This window comes from Narcine bancroftii, chromosome 6 (genome assembly GCF_036971445.1).
Source record: "Narcine bancroftii isolate sNarBan1 chromosome 6, sNarBan1.hap1, whole genome shotgun sequence".
In the NCBI taxonomy this organism is placed as follows: Eukaryota; Metazoa; Chordata; class Chondrichthyes; order Torpediniformes; family Narcinidae; genus Narcine; species Narcine bancroftii.
The window spans coordinates 12,775,811-12,797,432 of NC_091474.1; the positions used below are offsets into that span (position 1 = coordinate 12,775,811).

At 39.6% G+C, this 21,622-nt stretch overlaps 1 protein-coding gene across 25 annotated transcripts in view; it reads right to left on the reverse strand.

Annotated features, from left to right (window-relative positions):
- Positions 1-21,622, reverse strand: part of ptprt (protein tyrosine phosphatase receptor type T) — a 1,055,968-nt gene that overhangs the window by 296,194 nt on the left and 738,152 nt on the right. For all 25 annotated transcript variants that reach the window (XR_011339907.1, XR_011339906.1, XR_011339908.1 and 22 more), the window contains one exon: positions 655-928. Coding sequence is in view for 21 of the 25 variants with exons in the window: in XM_069884025.1 (XP_069740126.1) it covers positions 655-928 (274 nt within the window). In the remaining 4 variants the exon portion in view is untranslated. The remainder of the gene's footprint in view (positions 1-654; positions 929-21,622) is intronic.

Here is a 21,622-nt window from a genome sequence, read left to right on the forward strand (position 1 = left end):
GATTTGCATCCCTTTGTTTTCAACACGATGGAAATCGGGTTGGATCTACAATAGGCACAGAAACAGCTCAGCTACTTCCCTGTCCAGAAGGGAGAATTAAATTTATCCCTGAGCTCACCACTTACTGCCTGGACCTTTTCCAATGATTTTCAATCAAACATCATGATTGAACTAATATTAATTGTCCCACAAGATATTTTAAAGTAATATTTTGCTTTATCTGAATTACTGAAAACCAGACAAGATGGCAACTTAAATGAACTTCCAGACATCCCACAATTTTGAGGCAAAAATGGCAGGATGACAAGACAAAAGATCAAGTTAGCTTCACAAGGGTTTGGTGTATATTATTAATTACAGAGTTTACCATTCTCTACAATGTTCCAAATAATACAATTCTATTAAAAACACACAAAAATGGTGGAGGAATTCAGCCGGTCTCACAGTAAAGATATATTACCCATAATTCTTTGAAGAGGGGCTCAGGCACAAAATGCTGGCAATATATCTTTACCTCCTATGGACACTACGAGACCGGTTGAGTTCCTCCAGTATTTGTGTGTTTTTACTTCAATCACAGTGTCTGCACTTTCCAGTTTTACTCTTTCAATTATATTCCTAATTTCAGAAAATGTTCAGGATCAGAGTACCTACCCCATTAGCTTTGCTGAGTGCTTGAAAGTAAATGCTGTAGCTTTTCACTGAGGAAAGAGGTGGGTTCCAATATCCATTGTATGTTTTGTTGTCTCCAACAGTAAAAGGCTGAGTCATTGGAAGGTTCCCAGGCTTCAGCTCTGCAGCAGTATAATGAAGTGAATCAATTGTGGAAGCATTCTTGTAGCTGACTGGGACAGGATAGCACTCAGTAATATCTGCTGCTCTCCTGGCTTTTTGGAAGTGTTCTTCTTTAACAACCAGTTGATAGGCACTGTGAGAAATGTTTAAAAAAAATGGACAGAATGCAATCAATTGGGTGATTGGTCAATCAAGAGCTGGCCACAACTCTCAGTTAATGCATCAACCACATCTCATTAAACATCCAATCTAAACTTGATTGAACATAATATTGAATCATTTAAAAGTTAATTTTACTTCAAAAAGAATGACTTTAATCTAAAAAAATTGAGCAACAAATCAGACTTGACTTAATGAAAAGGTAACAAGTTGAGGACAAAATAAATTTTAATTTTCAAAAATATATGTTCATATATGCTCCAATATGGAAACAAGATGCCAATTGACCCGGTTAACTCAATTGTTCTGAGATAATAAAATAAATTTAATTTATTAGATTTTAATGAATTTAAATCAACATTCTGAATAGAACATCTAATCATTGATATTCAACTCAATTAGTGTTTTACAGAGAGAGCTATTTGAGGACTATATTATCTTAGAGTTGAATATACTCCAGCAATACAATTCCAAAACATTTTTAAACAGGAATCAAAAATATTTCATCCTCTGAACTTTCAACTTAATATTTAACCTGTTGAATAAACACCAAGCTAAAAAAAACAAATATGCTTTGAAAGAATTAAGACAGTAAGACCATATAGAAGCATAAATAGGCTATTTAGCCCATTGAGTCTGCCCATTGATCATGAGCTGATCCATTTTCCCACTGCCCAAAAAAATAAATGGAATAGAGAAGCAATAGATACACGCAGAAATCCCATAAAAAATTGAAAAAAAGTACTCTAAAATGCCAGGCAATATGAAGTGGTCTGTAGATACAATGTTTTCTCAATGCTCTACATTGGCGCAGAGTCTTAAAATTACATCAAGAAGGCCTGAAAGTACATGCTGGGTAGAAATGAGTCCAACTAATATGCTCAATATCTCACTCTGTTAATTTGTCACCAATAGTGAAGGAACAGCACAAACGACTGACCTCAAAGATATCTCCCTACAGATCTATTTAGCACAGCTGCAGGAACTTTCCAATGCCTGCCACCTGAAAGGAATCCCAGGGATTCAGCAAATTGGCTGAACAACAAATCACAATGAAGTATTTTCATCAGAACGAACCAAGAAGCAAAAGACACAACATTTAATTGTTTTAAAGCACTGTACTAAATGTTAAATAATGATTGGAGCATATGTGCACAACCAGTGTGGAAGCTAAACCATTTAATAACTTTTAGAAAAAAGTAAAATACCTCATGTTTTGAATAATTATGATAGATTTACAATGTACATACAAGCAATTAATTTTAAGAGCCATACAGTTTGGAAAGGAATAATTATGACAGTAATTACACATCATTAAAATCTTACCAAGACTTCATGCAATAAAGCATAAGATTTTCAAGGCATTTTACTGTTAAAACAGTCTCACATCAGTTGAGCTAATTACCCCAACTGCATTGCAAAAGATTGTAAACAATGCAGCCAATTTAGGAATTATTCAGCGAACCTAGAATTTTTGGGAACATATATGTCCGTCTGTCGAGCCTGCTCTGCCATTCATTAAGATCATGGCTGATCTGCTGATAGGCTCATCTCCATCTAAGTGTTTTTTCCCCATATCTCTTAATTCCCTTATGATGTAGAAATCTACGCAATCTTGTTTTAAATATATTGACTGAGATCACCTCCACTGCTTCAATGGCCAGCGAATTCCATAGATTCACCACCTCAGGGAAAAGCAGTCCTTTTTATCTCTGTCCTGAATTTACTAACCCAAATGTCCCCTAGTTCTGGTCTCCCCTACCAAAGGAAACAGCTTACCTACCTCAATCTCATTTATGCCTTGCAAAATTTTATGTTTCTACAAGATCCTCTCTCGTTCTTCGAAATTCCAGCAACTACAATCCCAGATGACTCTATCTCTCCTCATAGGCCAACCTCTTCATCCCTGGAATCAACCTAGTGATCCTTCTCTGCACCATACATCCTTCCTCAAGTAAGTGCAAGCTATTTACACTTACTGAACCTCTCCCCACTGGGACTGCATTTTTCTGAAGCATATTTATTTGCAGCATCTTTGTTCAAGAATTCATCTCAATCTTAGCAAAGGTTCTGGCAGATACAAAGCCTTTCTAGAACAAACAACGATCCCAGCCGTCAAGATTTTTTAAAAAACGACAGCTACATCAAATCTTCAAGCTGCAGAGAGTGAATATTTTTAAATGTCTCTGAAATTTACATTAAAATAGAACCATATTATTAAAAATATTAAAATTTATGAAATAGAACTAAACCATTAAAATTCAAATTTAATTGTGTAAAAATGACCTAATTTGGTGAAGATTTTTTTCATTTTATTGGAGTGAACTGAGTTGTTGAACCCGCAACAGGTCAAAATTATCATCGGTTCACAATGTTAACTTTACCAGCAGCGTTGCTGGGAAAATGCAGGCTGAATGTTGTTTTGCTATAGAGTGCAATATTGTAAAGATATAGACAGCAGCATTGTTCTTTGGCATTTACACTCTCTTATGTGAGAACATCTAAGTCCCTGCTGTTACAGAGAAAACATGTCAGAAAATGCATGGAAACAACAAAGTGGTTGTCAAGTAATGATGGTGAATTCTGATATTTTCACCCTCATTACTTTTGCATTAAAATTGTGTTGGATGAGAAGGACTGAAGACAGGAAGCAATTCAGAATCAGAATTATTGTTATGAACAAGTCATGAAATCTGGTGTTTTGCAGTAGCATCATAGCGTAAACATTCATATTATAACCATCTTACAACATTACTATGCAAAAAAATAAAAGTAATACTGTATGAAAAGTAAGGCAGGTTCTTTGGTTCATTGATTATTCAGGAATGTGATGGCAGTGGGGAAGAAGCTGCCCTCATGCCATTAAGTGCTTATCTTCAGGCTCCTGTACCTTTTCCCCGATGGTAGCAGAGTGAAGAAGGCAAGGTCTGGGTGGCATGAGTCATTGAGGACACCGCCCCATGTGGATGTCCTTGATGGAGTGAAGTTTGGTGCTTGTGATGTCGTAGGCTGAGTTAACAACCTTCTGGAGTTTATTCTTGTCCTGAGAGTTAGCAGTGAAGCAATCAGCCAAAATGTTCTCCATGGTACACCTGTAGAAGTTTCTGAGACTCTTTGTGACATACAGAATCGCTTCAGGCATCTCACAAAGTATAGCCGCTGGCAAGCCTTCTTTGTGATTGCATCAACATGGAGGCTCCAGGACAGATCCTCGGAGATGTTGACATCCAGGAATTTGAACTTCATGATGCTCTCCACTACTGAGCCCTTGATGAGGACAAGGTCATGTTCCCCTGACTTCTTCCTGAAGTCCACAATCATCTCCTTTGTTTTGCTGACATTGAGCACAAAGTTGTTGTCGTTACACCATTCAACGAGCTGATCAATCTTCCTCATTGCCGTTGGTGATTCTGCTGACAGCTGTGGTGTCATTGGCAAACTTGGAAATAGCATTGGAATCGTGCCTGGCCACACAGTCGTGGGCGTATAATGAAAAGAGCAGTGGGCTAAGCATGCATCCTTGGGGTGCGCCTGTGTTGATAATCAGTGAGGAGAGACGTTGTTTCCAATTCGTACTGACTGTAGTCTTCCAATGAGAAATTCAAGGATCCAGTTTCAGAGTGGGGTACAGAAGCCTAGAGCTTGTAGCTTGACCAGCACTGAAGGAATAATGGTATTGAAGGCTAAGCTGAAATCGATAAAAAGCAGCAGTATGCATGAATTGTGGTATTTTGACAGCATGAGCATTTATTTCATCTTGTGTTTGTGAAAGGGGATTGCAATGCAATTTATGGTGGCTTCACAATCAGTAATTTTCCTGAATGATAAGACTTACTAATAAATTAGACCCGGAGCAATTAATTTTTCGATATCTCTATTTTAAACTCAAATGTGGGATTGCATGATTTATCTATACTGTGAAATGTTGGGTGACTATAACATTCCTCAAAACCAGTCACACTTTTGACCTTAATCTAAAACTACAGCAAAATATAGTTCCATCTTGAAAGAAGAAGGCAGTTGTGCTTGGCCTGGAAATATAAATGCACAAGGAAATCTACAAAGCCTAACCTGTGGATTTCTGCACCAATAATACAACATAATTTTAAGGACCTATGCATGGAGATCAGGAGTATCTCCCATCTGTTCAACATCTCTATCTTTCTCCTTTTGCTCTCTCTTTACATTTTGTTCCCGCCTCTCCTGGTTATGGCCCATCTTCATTATATACTTACCTGAAGAAACACAGTTAACTTTCTCAGTTTTACCCATTGTCCTGCATAATTCAAGCACACCATAATGGAATGAATTCAGTGGGGAGCTGCTTGTCTGGTTTTCCATAATATGCTTGCAATTTTTTTTGGGTGGGGGGGTACTTCTCACCAGAAATGGAGGAGAAATTGCCCAAGTCAAGCCATTAATTTGGTAACAATATCAAAGAATAAAAAAAACTGATGACGCAGAAAGAAGTTGGGAAATATCCTGTGTCCATATTGGTCGAACTGGCCCATTTTGCCTGTTCCCGTTCCTGAATTTCTGACTTCTGGTCCATAGATTCACAGTTCATGATTCACTGAGTGCTCTTCTTGGTACACTTATAAATATGTTGTGTTGCTTTTGTCTTTAATACACATCAAGCAGTGAGCTGCAGACTCTCACTCTAGTTCCTGTCAATTCATCTGCTTTCTCTGTCCTATTCTTATTGACCTCTGGGCTAAGGTTCATTAGCCCTTCCTATTCATTTTGTCCACACCTCATAACTTTATCGATCACAAATAAATATTCCTCCAGGCAACCTGTTTATAGAAATAAACAAACCCAGTGACACTAAACCTTTTCTTTTAATTATACTTTAGTTTCATTTTCAAACTTATTTTTAACAATTATACAGAACACAAAGTCCTAAAGAAAGCTCACTTCCCTGGCCTTTCTAAATAAAGCCGGTTAAAGAAAAAATATTAAAAAAAACATAAGTGCCGACAGTGAAACATGGAGACACAGTACTAACACAGTGTTATATACTTAAAGAGGCTTTCTGGCTAACCAGAAATGATTAGATCCCTATGGTGGCATGAGTGAAGTGCCTATATAATTCTAGGTAAGGCTGCCAAATTGTCAGAAAGGTGTTGCATCCTTTTCTAAGACTATATGTGATCTTTTCAAGAGGTATACAACTGTTCATTTCCAAAGAACATTTATCAATGAGGAGAGGGGAATCAGATTTCCAAGTCACCGTTATGCATTTCATGGCCACACATAAAGCAATTCCCATAAACTTAATTTAAGAATTAGTTAAAGATCTACTGACACTCATGAAATGCCCCAATAAGCGAAGCTCTAGATCTGAGGTGACTCCTATGATCTTAGTCAAGGTGTCACAGAGGTCATACCCAAAGGGTCTCATCTTTGTACAAAGCCAGGTGGAGAGCAGGAATGAGCCGACCTCTGTAACACATCTGAAGCACATTCCTGATAATTCAGGTTTAGATCAATGTAGTTTCTGTGGGGTGAGGTACAGTTGATGGAGGACATTATAGTGGACCAGTCTGTACTGAGCATTAATGGTGTTCTACAAACTGCCTTGACATAAATCTGACCAGATCTACACTAATCTTTTCTTATTATACTATTCAAGTGCTAACAGACTTGCTATAAATTTCCTTACGTTATCAATGTTCTTCATGTAACACAATGAGCAGAAATGAATGCAGCATTCTATTTATGTCCAATCTGGAACATAAAAAAAATAAGTAACAATCCCATTGACCCCATATGCTTTCCAAATATTCAATGTGATGATTGGTTGATTTGCAACAGGCCTCATCAACTCAAACTGTATCATTATATTGAAAGCTAGTACCAAGGGACATAGGCTCAAGATTCAGAGAAGCAGATTTAGTTTAGTGATTAAGAAGAAATGCTTTTTTCAGGGAGAGATGAATCTGGGGAATTCTCTACCTTAGGAAATTGTAAAGGCTGCCTCGCTTGGTCTATTTAAGACATAGTTAGATTTTTGCATGGTAGGGGGAAAAATCAATGGGAGAGGTTATGCTTGTTTAAATCTTGTCGGGGACTGAGAGAACTTGAATGTGAACGAGAGGAGGAGCGGTTAAAAAGCAATGGGAGAGGTATTTGCTTATTTAAATCTTATCGAGGACTGCAAGTGCAGGATTGTGAACGAGAGGAGGGGTGGTTACAAAGCAGAGGGAGAGGTAGGCCAATTAGTTGCGGCCAATAAAAGAAAGGTAAGGTCGAATGGAGCTGCCAATCCCAAAATTTTCACCCTCTACACCAGTGGTTCTCAACCTTTTCCCACTCACATAGCACTTTAAGTAATCCCTATGCCATGCTCTGTGATTAGTAAGGGATTGCTTAAGGTAGTATGTGAGTGGGAAGGGAAGGTTGAGAATCATTGCCCTAGATTCAATTGTAACTGAAATATTTTGCTTGAGAAAAATCATTTTTGGCCCATTTCCTTCGGAGTTCTGAAACCATGGCATTTGACAAGGTGTCGCACATGAAACTACTTAACAAGATATAAGCCCATGGGATCACAGGAAACATACTAGTGTGGGTGGAGCTCTGGCTGATTGGCAGGAAGCAGATATTTGGAATGCATTCTGATTGGCTGCCAGTTGCTAGTAGTATTTCACAGGGTTAGTGATGGGGCTACTTCTTTTTATGTTGTATATTAGTGGCTTGGATTATGGAATCCCAGTTTGCAGATGATATGTAGGGAGGTGGAAGAGCAGATCGTGTTGAGAAAACAGGGAGGCTGCAGAAAGACAGATAGTTTAGGAGACTGGGCAGGGAACTGGTAAATGAAATACAATGTCAGAAAGTGAATGGTCATACACAGGTAGAAAAAAAGTAAATGGACAAACTATTTTATTTTAAGTGGGGAGAAAACTGAAAATAGCCAGATGTAATGGGACCTGGGAGTCCTGGTGCTGGATAGCCTGAAGGTAAACTTGCATGTTTAAATAAGGGTGAAGAAGGCAAATATAATGCTGGCATTCATTTCAAGAGGAATAGAATGTAAAAGTAGTGATGTGATGTTGAGGCTTTATCAGGCATTGCTGAGACCTCACTTGGCGTATTGTGAGCAGTTTTGGGCTCCTTATTTAAGATGTGCTGATGTTGGGGACATCAAAGGAGGTTCACTAGGACAATTCTGAGAATGAAAGGGTTAAATGGTGGGGCAGACTCAATGGTCTGAATAGCATAATTCTGCTTCTGTCTTACGGTCTTAATTGTCATGGGGAAAAGGCAAGTAAGTGGCAAGACATGTCATGATTTTATTGAATGGTGGAGCAGGCTTGATGGGCCATATGGTCTATTCCTGCTTATGGTTCTTATGTTGTTATGTTTTATGCTAGTTTCCCTTATTTCTCAATTCCTAGATCATTCAAAAATTCAGGTACTTCCTTTTAAATATCCATAATGACCAAGCCTCCACACACTAGAGAATTCTAATGGTTGATTCGCCACCTTCTATGAAAAGAGGTTCCCATACACATATATTGCAGTACCAGCAAGACACCAATGTTTTTCATCTCCTTTCATTTGGCCAACAGAGAAAATTCTTTGATGCCTTCTAAACCATCTAATATAGCTGGTCGGCTGCCTTCAGAGATCTCACGATACAGGAATATCAGAGCCAGCACCACCAGGCTGAGAAACAATCTTTTCCTGTGAGCAGTGAGAGTGGTGAATGACCAAAGAAACTGCTCACGCTAATGATCCAAATATCTCATATTGACGAAACAAGGTGTATTTATTTATTTATTTATTTGTATGGATGAAATACTTGTCCTGCATATGTATTGTTTGTCTGTATGTGTGTTATGTCTGGCCACGTGGCTGTGTGTTTTGCACTGAGTACTGGAGAACACTGTTTCATCGGGTTGAACTAGTGCAATCAAATGACAGTAAACTTGACTTGAATCTTTATTCTGTAGTTCATTGTTTTCTCTGCCCTTGAAGTGCATTATTTCTTATATCTCCAGAAAGAATTTAATTTTCCACCTTCCTCCTCACCTGAGGGTTTGTATCTTCCAGCCAATCTAGTTTTCTTCCATCAAAGTCGATTTTGGTGTTAATACAAGCTCATCGAAGAGTGTGTTATAATGAATGCTAGAGATCTATTCAATTCCAGCTTCAATTACGACAACATTTTGGTTCACTATTGATCCAGAGAAGCACTTGTTTTTCCTCCATCTGGTGTATCTTGATAATTATAAAAACCTTCAAATTCAGGATTTAAAACAACTCCAAAGAAATGGAGATTCTCTCTTCTCATAACAGTTGTTTCTTTCTGTTATAACTGTGCCTTAATTAAAGTTATTGATGCCTGTGTGGCTAAATTTGCATTTCATTTTCAAAATTTCCTTCCCAATTACTTCACCCTAATTTAAGTCAAGCTGGTTCTTCAGAAATTCTGCAAAACCTTCTTTGTTTTCCACTTTCATTATCAGAATGACAGATACTCATAGAAGAAATACCTTCTTTTATTTTTGGAGTAGTGCTGCCTTCATTCCTAGTATTGTATTTATTACTAGGAATAAGTCTTAGAACATAATCCTCAAGCCAGCATTTCATACTAATTGATTGTGCTGAGGTTTTTGCTCATACATCAGAATTTATTGGCCAGGATACAATTGAATTTCCTAGTTCCATTAAAAATGACTGGGCATTTATATTCCACAATGAAGGCAAATTCTGCAATCAGGAAAGTGAATATATTGGTCTTCTACTGTTTTAATCTACTGGTCGTGTTTTTATACCAGGAAGAGTTAGAAATCTGGGCCTATATCACAGAGTTTGATCTATCACTATTAAAAATCAAGACAAAAGCCATAAATGTACATACATTCCAGAAAATGTTAGCGATACAGCACCAAGGAGAAAACGACATTAAGTAAGAAGTTTGAAGTGACAGGTAGTGAAGGTTGATGCAGGTACTGGGGTTTAGGTGCTTTAAAATGTATAGGATGGGAGTGGAATCAGACATTTTGGGGCAAAAAAAACTTTTGTAGTCCTTCGGATATTTTGGTGCCCACAGTTTGGCGCTGGCCAGGCTCCCCGGCCCACTCACTGCCTGTTACTGCCTAAACCCCTGGCGTTTCTGAAACTGCTCCGCTGGTGGCAGCAGCAGATCTAACGGTAGTTGCCATTAATAATATATTCAGGATATTATGAATGCAAGTTTCTTGTTAAAGGAGAGGAGACTTGATAAAGATCTATGAGGTTATGAGAGGCAAAGATATGGTGGACAGCCAGCACCTGTTTCCCAAGGCAGGATCAGCAAACACCAGAGGACATGTGTACAAAGTGAAGGGAGGGAAGTTTAGGAGAGAGACATCTGGGGTATTTTATTTTGTTTTACACGTAGAATTGTGGGTGTCTGGAATGTCTTGCCAGGGATGGTGATGGAGGCTGAAACATGAGGGGCATTTAAGAGACTCTTAGACAGGCACCTGGATGAAAGAAAAAGGTTACGGGGTAGGGGTTTAGTACTTTTTTAAGGTATATATGGGTCGGCATAACATTGAGGGCCATAGGGCCTCTACTGTGCTGTATGTTCTACCTCCGTGTTTAACTACTAGCATTACTTGAATTTCCAGGATAGAATTCCAGACATAAAATTCTTACTATTTTACTCTCGTTGCTATTACAGAGTTTTGGATTGTTCATAAAAGCATATTTCTCCTCTCTTCCTGCATCAATCTGTCCTCAAAGCTTGTACATTTAAAAGACCTTTATTCTTTCAAAGCTGAAATTCTGCACTTTTGGTAATCTTCTGGAACTGTTGGCCATAAACACTTGTCTTTATAACTGCCTATCCAACAATCCAGTAATTGCATCTTAATCTACATTTACCTACACTTTTCTCCATCTTACCATTACTGCTACAAAGTAAGAGCTTAAACCAATGGTTCTCAACTTTTTCTTTCCACCCACCTGCCACCTTAAATAATCTTTTACTAAGTACAGAGCACCTAAGGCATCCTACGATATAGGTGTCCTGTGGTGAGTAAAAGATTACTTAAGGTGGTATGTGAGTGGGGGAAAAGGTTGACAACCATTTGTCACATGTAAATTTCTGATGTCATCTTGTTACTTGCCATACTTTTCGTGAAGTATTACTTTCTTACTGCCAGAATGCTGTAACATGATCAAATTTCTCTTGGCAATATATTTTGGTGCATAAACACAGTGGATGTGAATTCACATTGAAACAATACATACAAATTAGGAAGTGGCTGAATACAAGCAATGAAAGTGAAAACTCGTTAGTTTTAATAATGATGGTGTGAAAAAATGGAAGTTTCTTGCTCTGAAAATAGTAAATAGCATAGCTTTAGAAAGGGAAGAAGAACTATTAAATTTATTATTTCAAGCCGTACTTGAATCACATAATATATGATTATTGATGTTCCTATTGACAAGCCTTCCAAATCTCCATGATGACCATTATGTCGGTCAATGGGTGCATGTCAACAAATCTACTCTACGAGTCTGTATGGCCAAATCTATGGCTGCTGTCAAGCCTGTCTCTGTAGGAACTGCTAATCCATAACAATCACACCAGGGTGTTATTTTATCCCTACAGCTTTACCTACCACACAATTATTTCTGTTGATTTTTAGAAAAAAATTAGATATACAGCACCGTAACAGGCCAATTTGCCCCTATGAGTCAGTGCTGCCCAATTAACACCCCATTAACCTACACCCCAGTACGTTTTTGATGGGTGGGAGAAAACCGGAGCCCCCGGAGCCCCCAGAGTCAACCCACACAGACACGGGGAAAACGTACAAACTCCTTACAGACAGCACAGGATTCGAACCTGCTTCGGTCCCGAGGACTGGCGTTAACTGCAACGCCAACCGTGCCATCCTGTTCATCACTGGGATTTAATCACAGTGAGCAATGTAAATAACAAATGTATTAATGTGCCTTTATGAAATTCAGCTGCTGACTTTTTAGGCATTTGTGATTTCACTTATCCAATTTTGCCAAGCTAAAATTAACATCATATAAATTTATTTTTCATTTTAATTCTCAGTTTACTGTCACAGAAACTGACTACCAGTTTGAATTAATTTTGTTTGGCATTTTATAACAAAGATGATTTTTGTTTTTCCTTCCTTTTATAAGGGATTACATTTAGATTTGACAATTGGATTGAATAGAAGTGAAGGGAGGGGCCCACCATTAGCCTGCTATATAAATCTCACTGATATAGGGAATTGATGTGTTTCTTTTGTCATTTTCTAAGTTAAGCTTTTAACTTTTGAGAAGGAAGGCAATGCAATTATCTGTATTCGCAGAAGTGGAAAAAATAATTTTCCTCTATTGTTTGGATTAATTTGGATATTCAGTAATTGGGACATAACTAGTACTGTATATCCAAATTAATTCAGCGTGCTATGGTGTGGCAGCAGTTATCTTAGTCGACCATACCATACCTTACACAGTTGCCAGATACCTTCTCGATGGAGCTTTCCATATTCATATAGTTTTTGGAATATATAATAAAATAGTAAAAAGGGATCTGGTCACAAAGATGTTTGGTACTTTTGTGTTTGATCATTCACTGCCTCAGAAACCATGCAGGAAGTCCATTCTCATTGACAAAGAAATGAACAAATGATAAGTCAGCTAAATCCAAGTAGACCTGAAAAAGTTCAAGGGAAAAATCACCTTTTTTCTCAGATGGGAAATAATAGTTAAATTAAACACAGTAAAGAGAGAAAACTAAATCTTTTAAAATTTGTCATGAATGTTACTGAGACATATCTGTATTAACAATAGAAAAATTCATAAAATTGTTAAAGGAATAAAAAAAATGCCATTGATCAAGATTTCCTTTGTGCACTTTGGATAATCCCAACATTTATTTGTTCTTTAGGAATTGGATGCAGGAGTGCATATCGGAAAATGTCTATTGGGCTAAATGAATGAAATTTTGTCACTTCAGCTGATGATCGAACTAATTCTAAAATAAAATAAATTGAGCCTAACATGTTAAGATAGGTACATCCAGAGAATGTTAGTGTTAGCAACCACAGGCAGATTTCTCCCACCAAAGAAATATCTTGGTAAGGAATCACAGGGCAGAACGATGCACACAGACGATAAATATGGGAGTGACAAAGCAAACAAGAAGAAATCAACAAAACCTATACAGAAAATAGCAGTAGCTCTCTGTTGAGTTCAACCTGAAACATCCAATGCAAATAGTCAGATCTTCAATTATAAGACAGTAATATAAAAATAAATATTTTTAAACAGCTATGCTGTGAAGCAATCAGTACAAAACAGCTGTAAAATAAGTCAATTTTTATTTGTGTTGAAACCAAACACTCTAGAAAAGTGAATATGAATAAAAGAGAAGGTGCTAACATTCAAAGCACATCTCAACACACCACTCGTGCTAGTCACATGAATAACATCTGTGGCTGTGACTGAATTTAAATTCAGTTAGCATTCTGTAGACAAGCATTTTCTGTATTCTTTAATGGCATTAAATAGCCACAGTCCTATTAAGCATGAATAAAGAAATGGTAATGAACTTCCTTGCTGCTGTCTCCGGATGCCACAGTGTTAGCAACCCACAGAGCTGACAAAAACTGATCCCATTTGTTCACTTCAACCTGGACCACCGACAATCTCTATTTCTCTCCCAAAACTAAATTATACAGATGCATTCAATCTTTCATAAATTTACAAAAGTACACAAAACTTTATATATCCAGGTTATGTTTGCAGATGAGGAAATCAAATGGTTATTAAGCTATGTCTGCTGGAGGAATTACACCATTTACTGTTAATAATGCCCAAGTAAAATTGACATTGATGCATTCATGGTGCTCATGGTATTGTGGGTGTTTACTACCTTCAGTTAGTCCATAAAAAGGAAGGGTAGATGTTGGAGTAGAACAAGGCCATTCAGCCCATTGAATCTGCTCTGCCATTTGAATCATGGAGGATATTTTTCCTCTCAACCCCATTTTCCTGCCTCTCCCTTACTTCACTAAATTGGCATTCAAAGGTGGCATCTTCTAATGCACAATTTAAGATGCATGCACCAAAATAAATGTCTTCTAAATCTGTTACAGTTGCTGAATGATGAAGGGAAAAAGATTAAACAGATGTTTAATCTGGGAGCTCCGTGAAACCCTTGACGCGACCTGACTCCCAGTGTGCATATGAGGACAAGGCAAGGAAGAACATCAGTGCAGACATGGAGGACCAAAGGATCCATCATTGTTCTGCATTCTATGTTCTGACATGTTCTGAGCATCACGGTTAGCATAGTGGTTAGTGCCAGCAACGTGGTTTAAAACTGTCATTGTCTGTGAGGAATTTTGTACGTTCTCCCCGTGTCTGTGTGGGTTTCTGGTCCGGTTTCACCCTTCCCTTCAATACACATGAAGGTGTATTGGATTCAATTGGGTGTAATTGGGCAGCATGAGCTCAAGGGCTAAAAGAGCCTGTTGCCATGCTGTATGTCCAAATTTAAAAGTATAAAGAACATATGATACAATGAAGAGAGTAAGTGATATATTGCTGCCTTATGCTGTGTATTGTTGGAACTTGGTTGGCCAATATTATCTTTCTGAACATCCTCATTGGAATCAACAAGTCAATTTCCTCTCTTCTTCCTCATCATCTTCAGCAGACTCATTTTGGTGGATGATTGTTTCTCAGACTGGAGGCCTGTGACTAGTGGTGTGTCTCAGGGATCGGTGCTGGGGCTATTGTGGTTTGTTGCCTATATCAATGATCTGGATAATAATGCGGTAAATTGGATCAGCAATTTGCAGATAACACCAAGATTGGAGGCATTATGGACAGAGAAGAAGTTTTTCAAAGCTTGCAGAAGGATCTGGACCAATGGGCTGAAAAATGGCCGATGGAATTTAATGCAGACAAGTGTGAGGTGTTGCATTTTGGAAGGACAAACTAAAAAAGACAAACATGGTGAATGGTAGGGCACTGAGGAGCGCAGGAGGACAGAGGGACCTGGGAATTCAGATTCTGTTTATAAATCCCTGAAGGTGGCATCACAAGTGGATATGGTTGTAAAGAGAGCTTTTAGCATATTGGTCTTCATAAATCAAAGAACTGAGTATAGGAATTGGGATGTTATGGTTGAGGCCAAATTTGGAGTTTTGTGTGCAGTCATCTAACTACAGGAAAGATTTCAATAAGATAGAAAGAATTCAGAGAAAATTTACTAGGATGTTGTCCAGAAAGATTAAACAAGTTAAGACTTTATTCCCTGGAGCATACAAGAATAACGGGAGATTTGATAGTAGTATTAAAATGATGAGGGGGATAGACAGAATAAATGTAGCTCGGCTTTTTCCACTGAGGGGAGGTGAGATTCAAACCAGAGGACATGAAGTTTAGAGGGAACTTCTTCACACAGAGAGTGGTGGGAGTGTGGAACGAGCTGCCAAATGAGGTGGTGAATGAGGGCTCAATTTTAACATTTAAGAAGAATTTGGATAGGTACATGGATGGGAGAGGTATGGAGGGCTCTGGACTGGGTGCAACTCAGTGGGAGTAGGCAAAAAAAATGGTTGACATAGACTAGAAGGGCTGAATGAGCTTGTTTCTATGCTGTAGCGTTCTATGTTTTTTTTTTCTGCAGATAACTTGCACCCTCCATTCCTTTAGTCTGTATCTGACTTTCCCATGTTAACTTGGAGTATAGGGATTGCCAAAGGTGCAACCCGATGGTAAATTGGTAGATTTGGTAAAAATCCAGCAGGTGAGGAAGAAGGTATTGCTAATAGGAGATCCTGAACATCAGAAGATTATAGTATCTCAGTGGAATCCTAAGATCAGTCATGCTCCTCAGTGCCAAACCACAGAGTTAAAATTATTCATGTTCTCCAAATGTTATTTCTCTTACCGTATGGTACAAGTACATGCAGGTCCATATCAATTCCCTTTTTTAAAGAAAATACTTTGAGCCTGTATTTGTTGTCTTTTACTCCACACTTCCATCATGGTGAAGCGCAAGTAAAATCCTGAGCAAATGCTCTTTCTCACAATTGCAGCGGATGAGCTAATACAAATATCTTCAATTCCAAGCACAGCAGGATACATTTCATTTGTCAACAGTGATGATGATGAATATCTTTCAAGCTTTTATCATTTTTAAGATATTAAGAGTTTTTTTGTCAAAAGCTAATCTCCCGCTGGCATTTATGGATTCGCAGCCCATTAGATAGGTGGGGTATATAAAGGCAATGCTAGTTTTCCACCCAGATACTGATCAAGAAATTGCTGGCTCATGGCAAAACTCCTAGTTATTTAGAGTCTAGATATAGGGAGCTATAAATTGACCCAGATTCAGACTTACAGGAATTGTAAGAAAAACAACAGATATTGCAGGAGATGCTCAGCAAGTCAAACAAGAAAGGGACAGATTTTACATTTCAGAGCAGTGACCTTCTATCAGATCTGGAAAACTGAGAAAACGAGTGTGTGTTGATGTTGCAGAGCGAGGGAAGGGTGGAGAGAATAAAGGGAATATCTGAAAAACTGGGGACAGGGATTGACAAATTGATGCAATGGTTGATGCTGCAGCCCAAGAAAGGGTAATGTCTGCATGTTACAGCTGATCGGTTTGATTGGGGCAGGGAGATAGGGAAGCCAATGAGGGCATCTGAGGGGGGAAAAAAAAACACTTGTTGCAAATGTGACTCATTGAACTCCGCTGAAAGTCTGAAATGCTGGAACGACTCAGATCACATTACATCTATTGAGAGGGAAATGCTGTGCTTTGTGTACATGTGGGTGATCTTTCATTTGAAATGGACATGACCAGAAAAGCCTTGTGATCTTGAATCCCTTTGAGTCACAAGGACAGCAATGTGTGTAAATGGAAACTGGAGTACTCTTCTAGGGCTTACACTAGGATTTACTCGAACAGCACTAGAGACCGAACAAGAGAGATCAGAGTGGAAGTGTGATCATAGAATTAGAAGCATTAAATAGCAGGCAAATGGTAACTCAAAAGGTATGAAAGGTCCCAACTGGGCTGGGCAGGTAAAATTCAACTGGACTGTGACTCTTGGTTGCATCAGAGCCTGGCCGAGTTAACTCAGTGTTGACTCCGTGGCAGTGTGAATGGTCAACCTGCTCAACCAGGTACCATAAGTGATGTTAATGGATGTGTAGTATTATAAGTAATAGAGCACAGGTATGCACTGACAGCCCCGCCAGCTGGCGGAACTGTCACAAGGCAGCTGGTGGGGCTTTTGCAGTGTGGCGGTGGAGCTGTCAGCATGTACCTGTGCTTTAAATCATCTCAAGATTGCTCATAATACCTAATACAATGTAATGCTATGTAAATAGTTGTTATACTCCATTGTTTAGGGAATAAGGACAATCTGATCTAATCTGTAGGTTTGTCCTAAATTTGAACAGTCTGAAGCCCACTGCAGTCGATTTTTCCCATGGTCTTTTATACATTGAGCACTTACGTGCTTAATTCCTGCCACAATTTCCCTGCCCTGCAAGTATGTAACACGTCATTCATGACATCACTGCTGGAGGTTGGATCCTCATTAAATTTGTGAGTTGCACATTTACCAAGTAATTTAAGCTCCGGTGTGAAAGGCTTACGGGGTACTGTAATCCACCTCGGTTACTCGCCTTTTTGAAGGGTTGGTGGAGTGAAAGGTGCTAAAGTTATCCATAGAACAGTTGTACCTACTGAATGGGGGCGGTGGGGGGGGGGGGGGGGGGGTGGAATCAAATATAGATTGGATGACTTTTTGACAATTTTACTGAAAAATTTCAACCTGATGTCTGGCAATGCTTACTATCAAACCTATTTTGTTTCTCTTAGCTTCGCTTGTTTATTCACATTCCCCTGCATGAGCTGCACCAAACAACATTTCCACTGCATCTCTCTGCCATCTGGATGCAGTCAAAGTGCAGTGATGTAGACATCTGTGAATAAAATACGCTGGATATAAGAAGACCACAGAGCGAGAGAGTAAAAGGTTTCTGTCTGTCCTCGAGTATCGGGATTATACTCAGAAGGGTGGGGTGGGGCGGGGGGGAGAACCGATGAAGAAACCGATAAGATGGAAGCAGGGGGATTGTTTCCACTGGTAGGTGAGACTAGTATCAGAGGATAGAGCTTCAAAATTCAGGATTAGTAGATTGAAGACAGAAATAAGAAGGAACAGCTCCTCCAGGAGAGTAGGAATCTGTGGAATTCTCTGAGAGAAGCAGCAGATGCAGCCTCATTAAATGTATTGAAGTCACAGGTAGAAAGACTTTTGAAGAAAAAGACCATAGGGCCATAAGACATAGGAGCATAAATAGGCTATTCAGCCCATCGAGTCTGCCCACCATTCAACTGAACTGATCCATTTTCCCACTCAGCCCCACTGCCCAGCCTTTTCCTCATAACCTTTGATGCCCTGGGTAATCAAGAACCTATCAATCTCTGCATTAAATGCACCCAATGACCTGTCCTCCACAACCACCCTATGGCAGCAAATTCCACAGATTTACCATCCTCTGGCTGAAGAAATTCCAATGCATTTCTTTTCTAAATGGACACCCTTCAATTCTAAAGATGTGCCCTCTTGTTCGAGACTCTCTCACTATGGGGAAACAACCTTTATACATTGAAATATTTCAATGAGATCCCCCTCCCCCCCACCCCCTTCATTCTTGAAAATTCCAACCAAACAGGCTAAAAACTGTCAAACGCTCCTCATATAACTCTTTCATTCCCAGAATCATCCTAATGAACCTCCTTTGAACCCTCTCCAAGGTCAGTACATTAAAGTTTATGGGCAACAGACAGGTGGAGCTGAGTCTATAGCCAATTCAGCCCAATGATTTATTGAATGGTGGCACAGGCCCAATAGGTCAGATGGCCTGTCCCTGCTCCTAACTTCTTATGTTCTTGTGCCTTAAATAAATCAGCAGTACCATGATACTGGTCTTTCCACTTTCTTCTGCAATGAACAGAAGGGCAGTTCAGGATTTGCTGCTTCATCAGGCTCCCTTGGATGGAAAGCTTAATCCCGATGAAGAAATCCGGGGCAAAAGGTTGTCTGCCACTTACTTCCTCTGAATGCTGTGTAACCTGCTGAGTTGTTCCAGCACTTTTGTCCACTGTCCTGAACACCCAGATCCCTAAATGCCAACAACAAGCAACAATTGGAAATGTACCAATCAGAAGGTTCCCCAAGGACATCATTCTCATCATATAAACATCCCTGTCATCTCCTGTGATACCCAAATAGGACAACCACTCAATTACTGAAGAAAATGCTGAAGCTTATCTGATGAATTTGCTCATGAAACAATGGTCTGATGGTTGGTGCTACTACCTCACAACTCCAGAGCCAGGTTCAAGCTTGGCCTTGGGCAGGACTACCTGTTCTCCCTTTGACTGAATTGGTTTCCTACAGACACTTCCCACATGCCAAGGATGTGCATGATGAGTAGGGATATAGGCAATGCGGACAAGATGAAGAAGATGAACATGGGCTTCAGGAGGTCCAAGAACCACCATCCTCCACTGCACATCAGTAACTCTGTTGTGAAGAACACCAAGTTCAGTTAACTAGTGACTTATCATGGACATACAACATCTCCTCACTTGTCAGGAAGGCGTAACAGTGACTGGTCTTCATGAGAAGACTGAAGAGGGCATGGCTACCAGCTACCATTATATCAATCTTCTACAGGAGCTCCATCGAGAGTGTCCTGGACAGCTACATCACAGTGTGGTATGGTTGCTGCAGAGAAATGAATTGGATACCAATCCACACAAACAAAAGAGTGGCAGAGAGGATCACTGGAGTCTCCCTCCATTCCATCAATGTGATCTACTGTGATCGTTGTCTGAAGAGGGCAATCAAAATCATTAAGGATCCTTTCCTCCCCGCATACAGCATCTTTCAGCTGCTCCCTTTGGGAAAGAGATACAGGAGTATTAGAGCCAGCACCACCAGGCTGAGGAACAGCTTCTTCTCACGGGCAATGAAAATGCTGAACAACCAAAGGAGCTGCTCACACTAACCATCCCTCATATTTATGAAACACTATTTATACATTTTGTTTCTCTGAATACTTGTCCAGCATATGAATTGTTTTTCTATATGTGTGTTGTCTGGATGTTTTGCACCGAGGACTGGAGAACACTATTTCATTCGGTTGTAATAGTGTAATCAGATGACATTAAACTTGACTTAAATTCGATCATGTGTTGCATGACTACACCCTGAAATTGAGTCAGAGATAGGATGCCTCTTTAAAGCCATGGATTATATTTTGTAGCAAATGTTGATATACCGCACAAACTGTTAAATGATTGAAAAAAAGCTAATAATACTGTGGGATTTTTTTTTAAAAAAAAAGAAAACTTTGAAGACACTCAACAGGTCAGGCAGCATTTGTGGAAAGAGAAACAGATTGAATATTTGATGTAGAAAGAAGAAACACTGAATTTTTCTCTATCAATACTCTCCATTGGACAAAGCCAACAGCTCTGCATTTCAAGGCCTCCAAATGCCATCATCCACCAGATAGCTTCATTCATAGCTTATCATTAAAGCAACCCTGATCTCTTCATTTTCATCATACGTCCTTTGTCATAGCCATTCCTGCACCACTTTTTGGTAAGTTTGGATAAAGATCTTTGACGTGAAACATTATGCTTTTGCTTTTTCCATAGATGCTGGCTGACCTAAATGTTCCCAATTTTTTTTTGTTTTTATTTCTGATTTTAGCAATGGGAGTTATTTATTTTAATTTATATCCATGTAAATTCGAGAGCAAAAATGTGGCAAACCACTGTTGCATATAATTGTCTGGTCAGGCACACCTATTGGCCGATTGTGCCTGTGCCCCTCCCCACAGGATACTGCATAAAGGTGAGTGCTCCACAGCCCCCTCCTCAGTGCAGGACAGTCGAACAGTTTGGAGGTATCTTGGTTTTTTTTTTCTTCTTTCTTTGGCTTGGCTTCACGGACGAAGATTTATGAAGGGGTATGTCCACGTCTACTGCAGGCTCGTTGGTGACTGACAAGTCTGATGCGGGACAGGCAGGCACGGTTGCAGCGGTTACAAGGGAAAATTGGTTGGTTGGGGTTGGGTGTTGGGTTTTTCCTCCTTTGTCTTTTGTCAGTGAGGTGGGCTCTGCGGTCTTCTTCAAAAGAGGTTGCTGCCCACCGAACTGTGAGGCGCCAAGATGCACGGTTGGAGGCGAGATCAGCCCACTGGTGGTGGTCAATGTGGCAGGCACCAAGAGATTTCTTTAAGCAGTCCTTGTACCTCTTTGGTGCACCTCTATCTCGGAGGCCAGTGGAGAGCTCGCCATATAACACGATCTTGGGAAGGCGATGGTCCTCCATTCTGGAGACGTGACCCACCCAGTACAGTTGGGTCTCCAGCAGCATGGATTCGATGCTTGCGGACTCTGCCAGCTCAAGTACTTCGATGTTGGTAATGAAGTCATTCCAATGAATGTTGAGGATGGAGCGGAGACAGCGCTGATGGAAGCGTTCTAGGAGCCGTAGGTGATGCCGGTAGAGGACCCATGATTCGGAGCTGAACAGGAGCGTGGGTATGACAACGGCTCTGTGCACGCTGATCTTTGTGTGTTTCT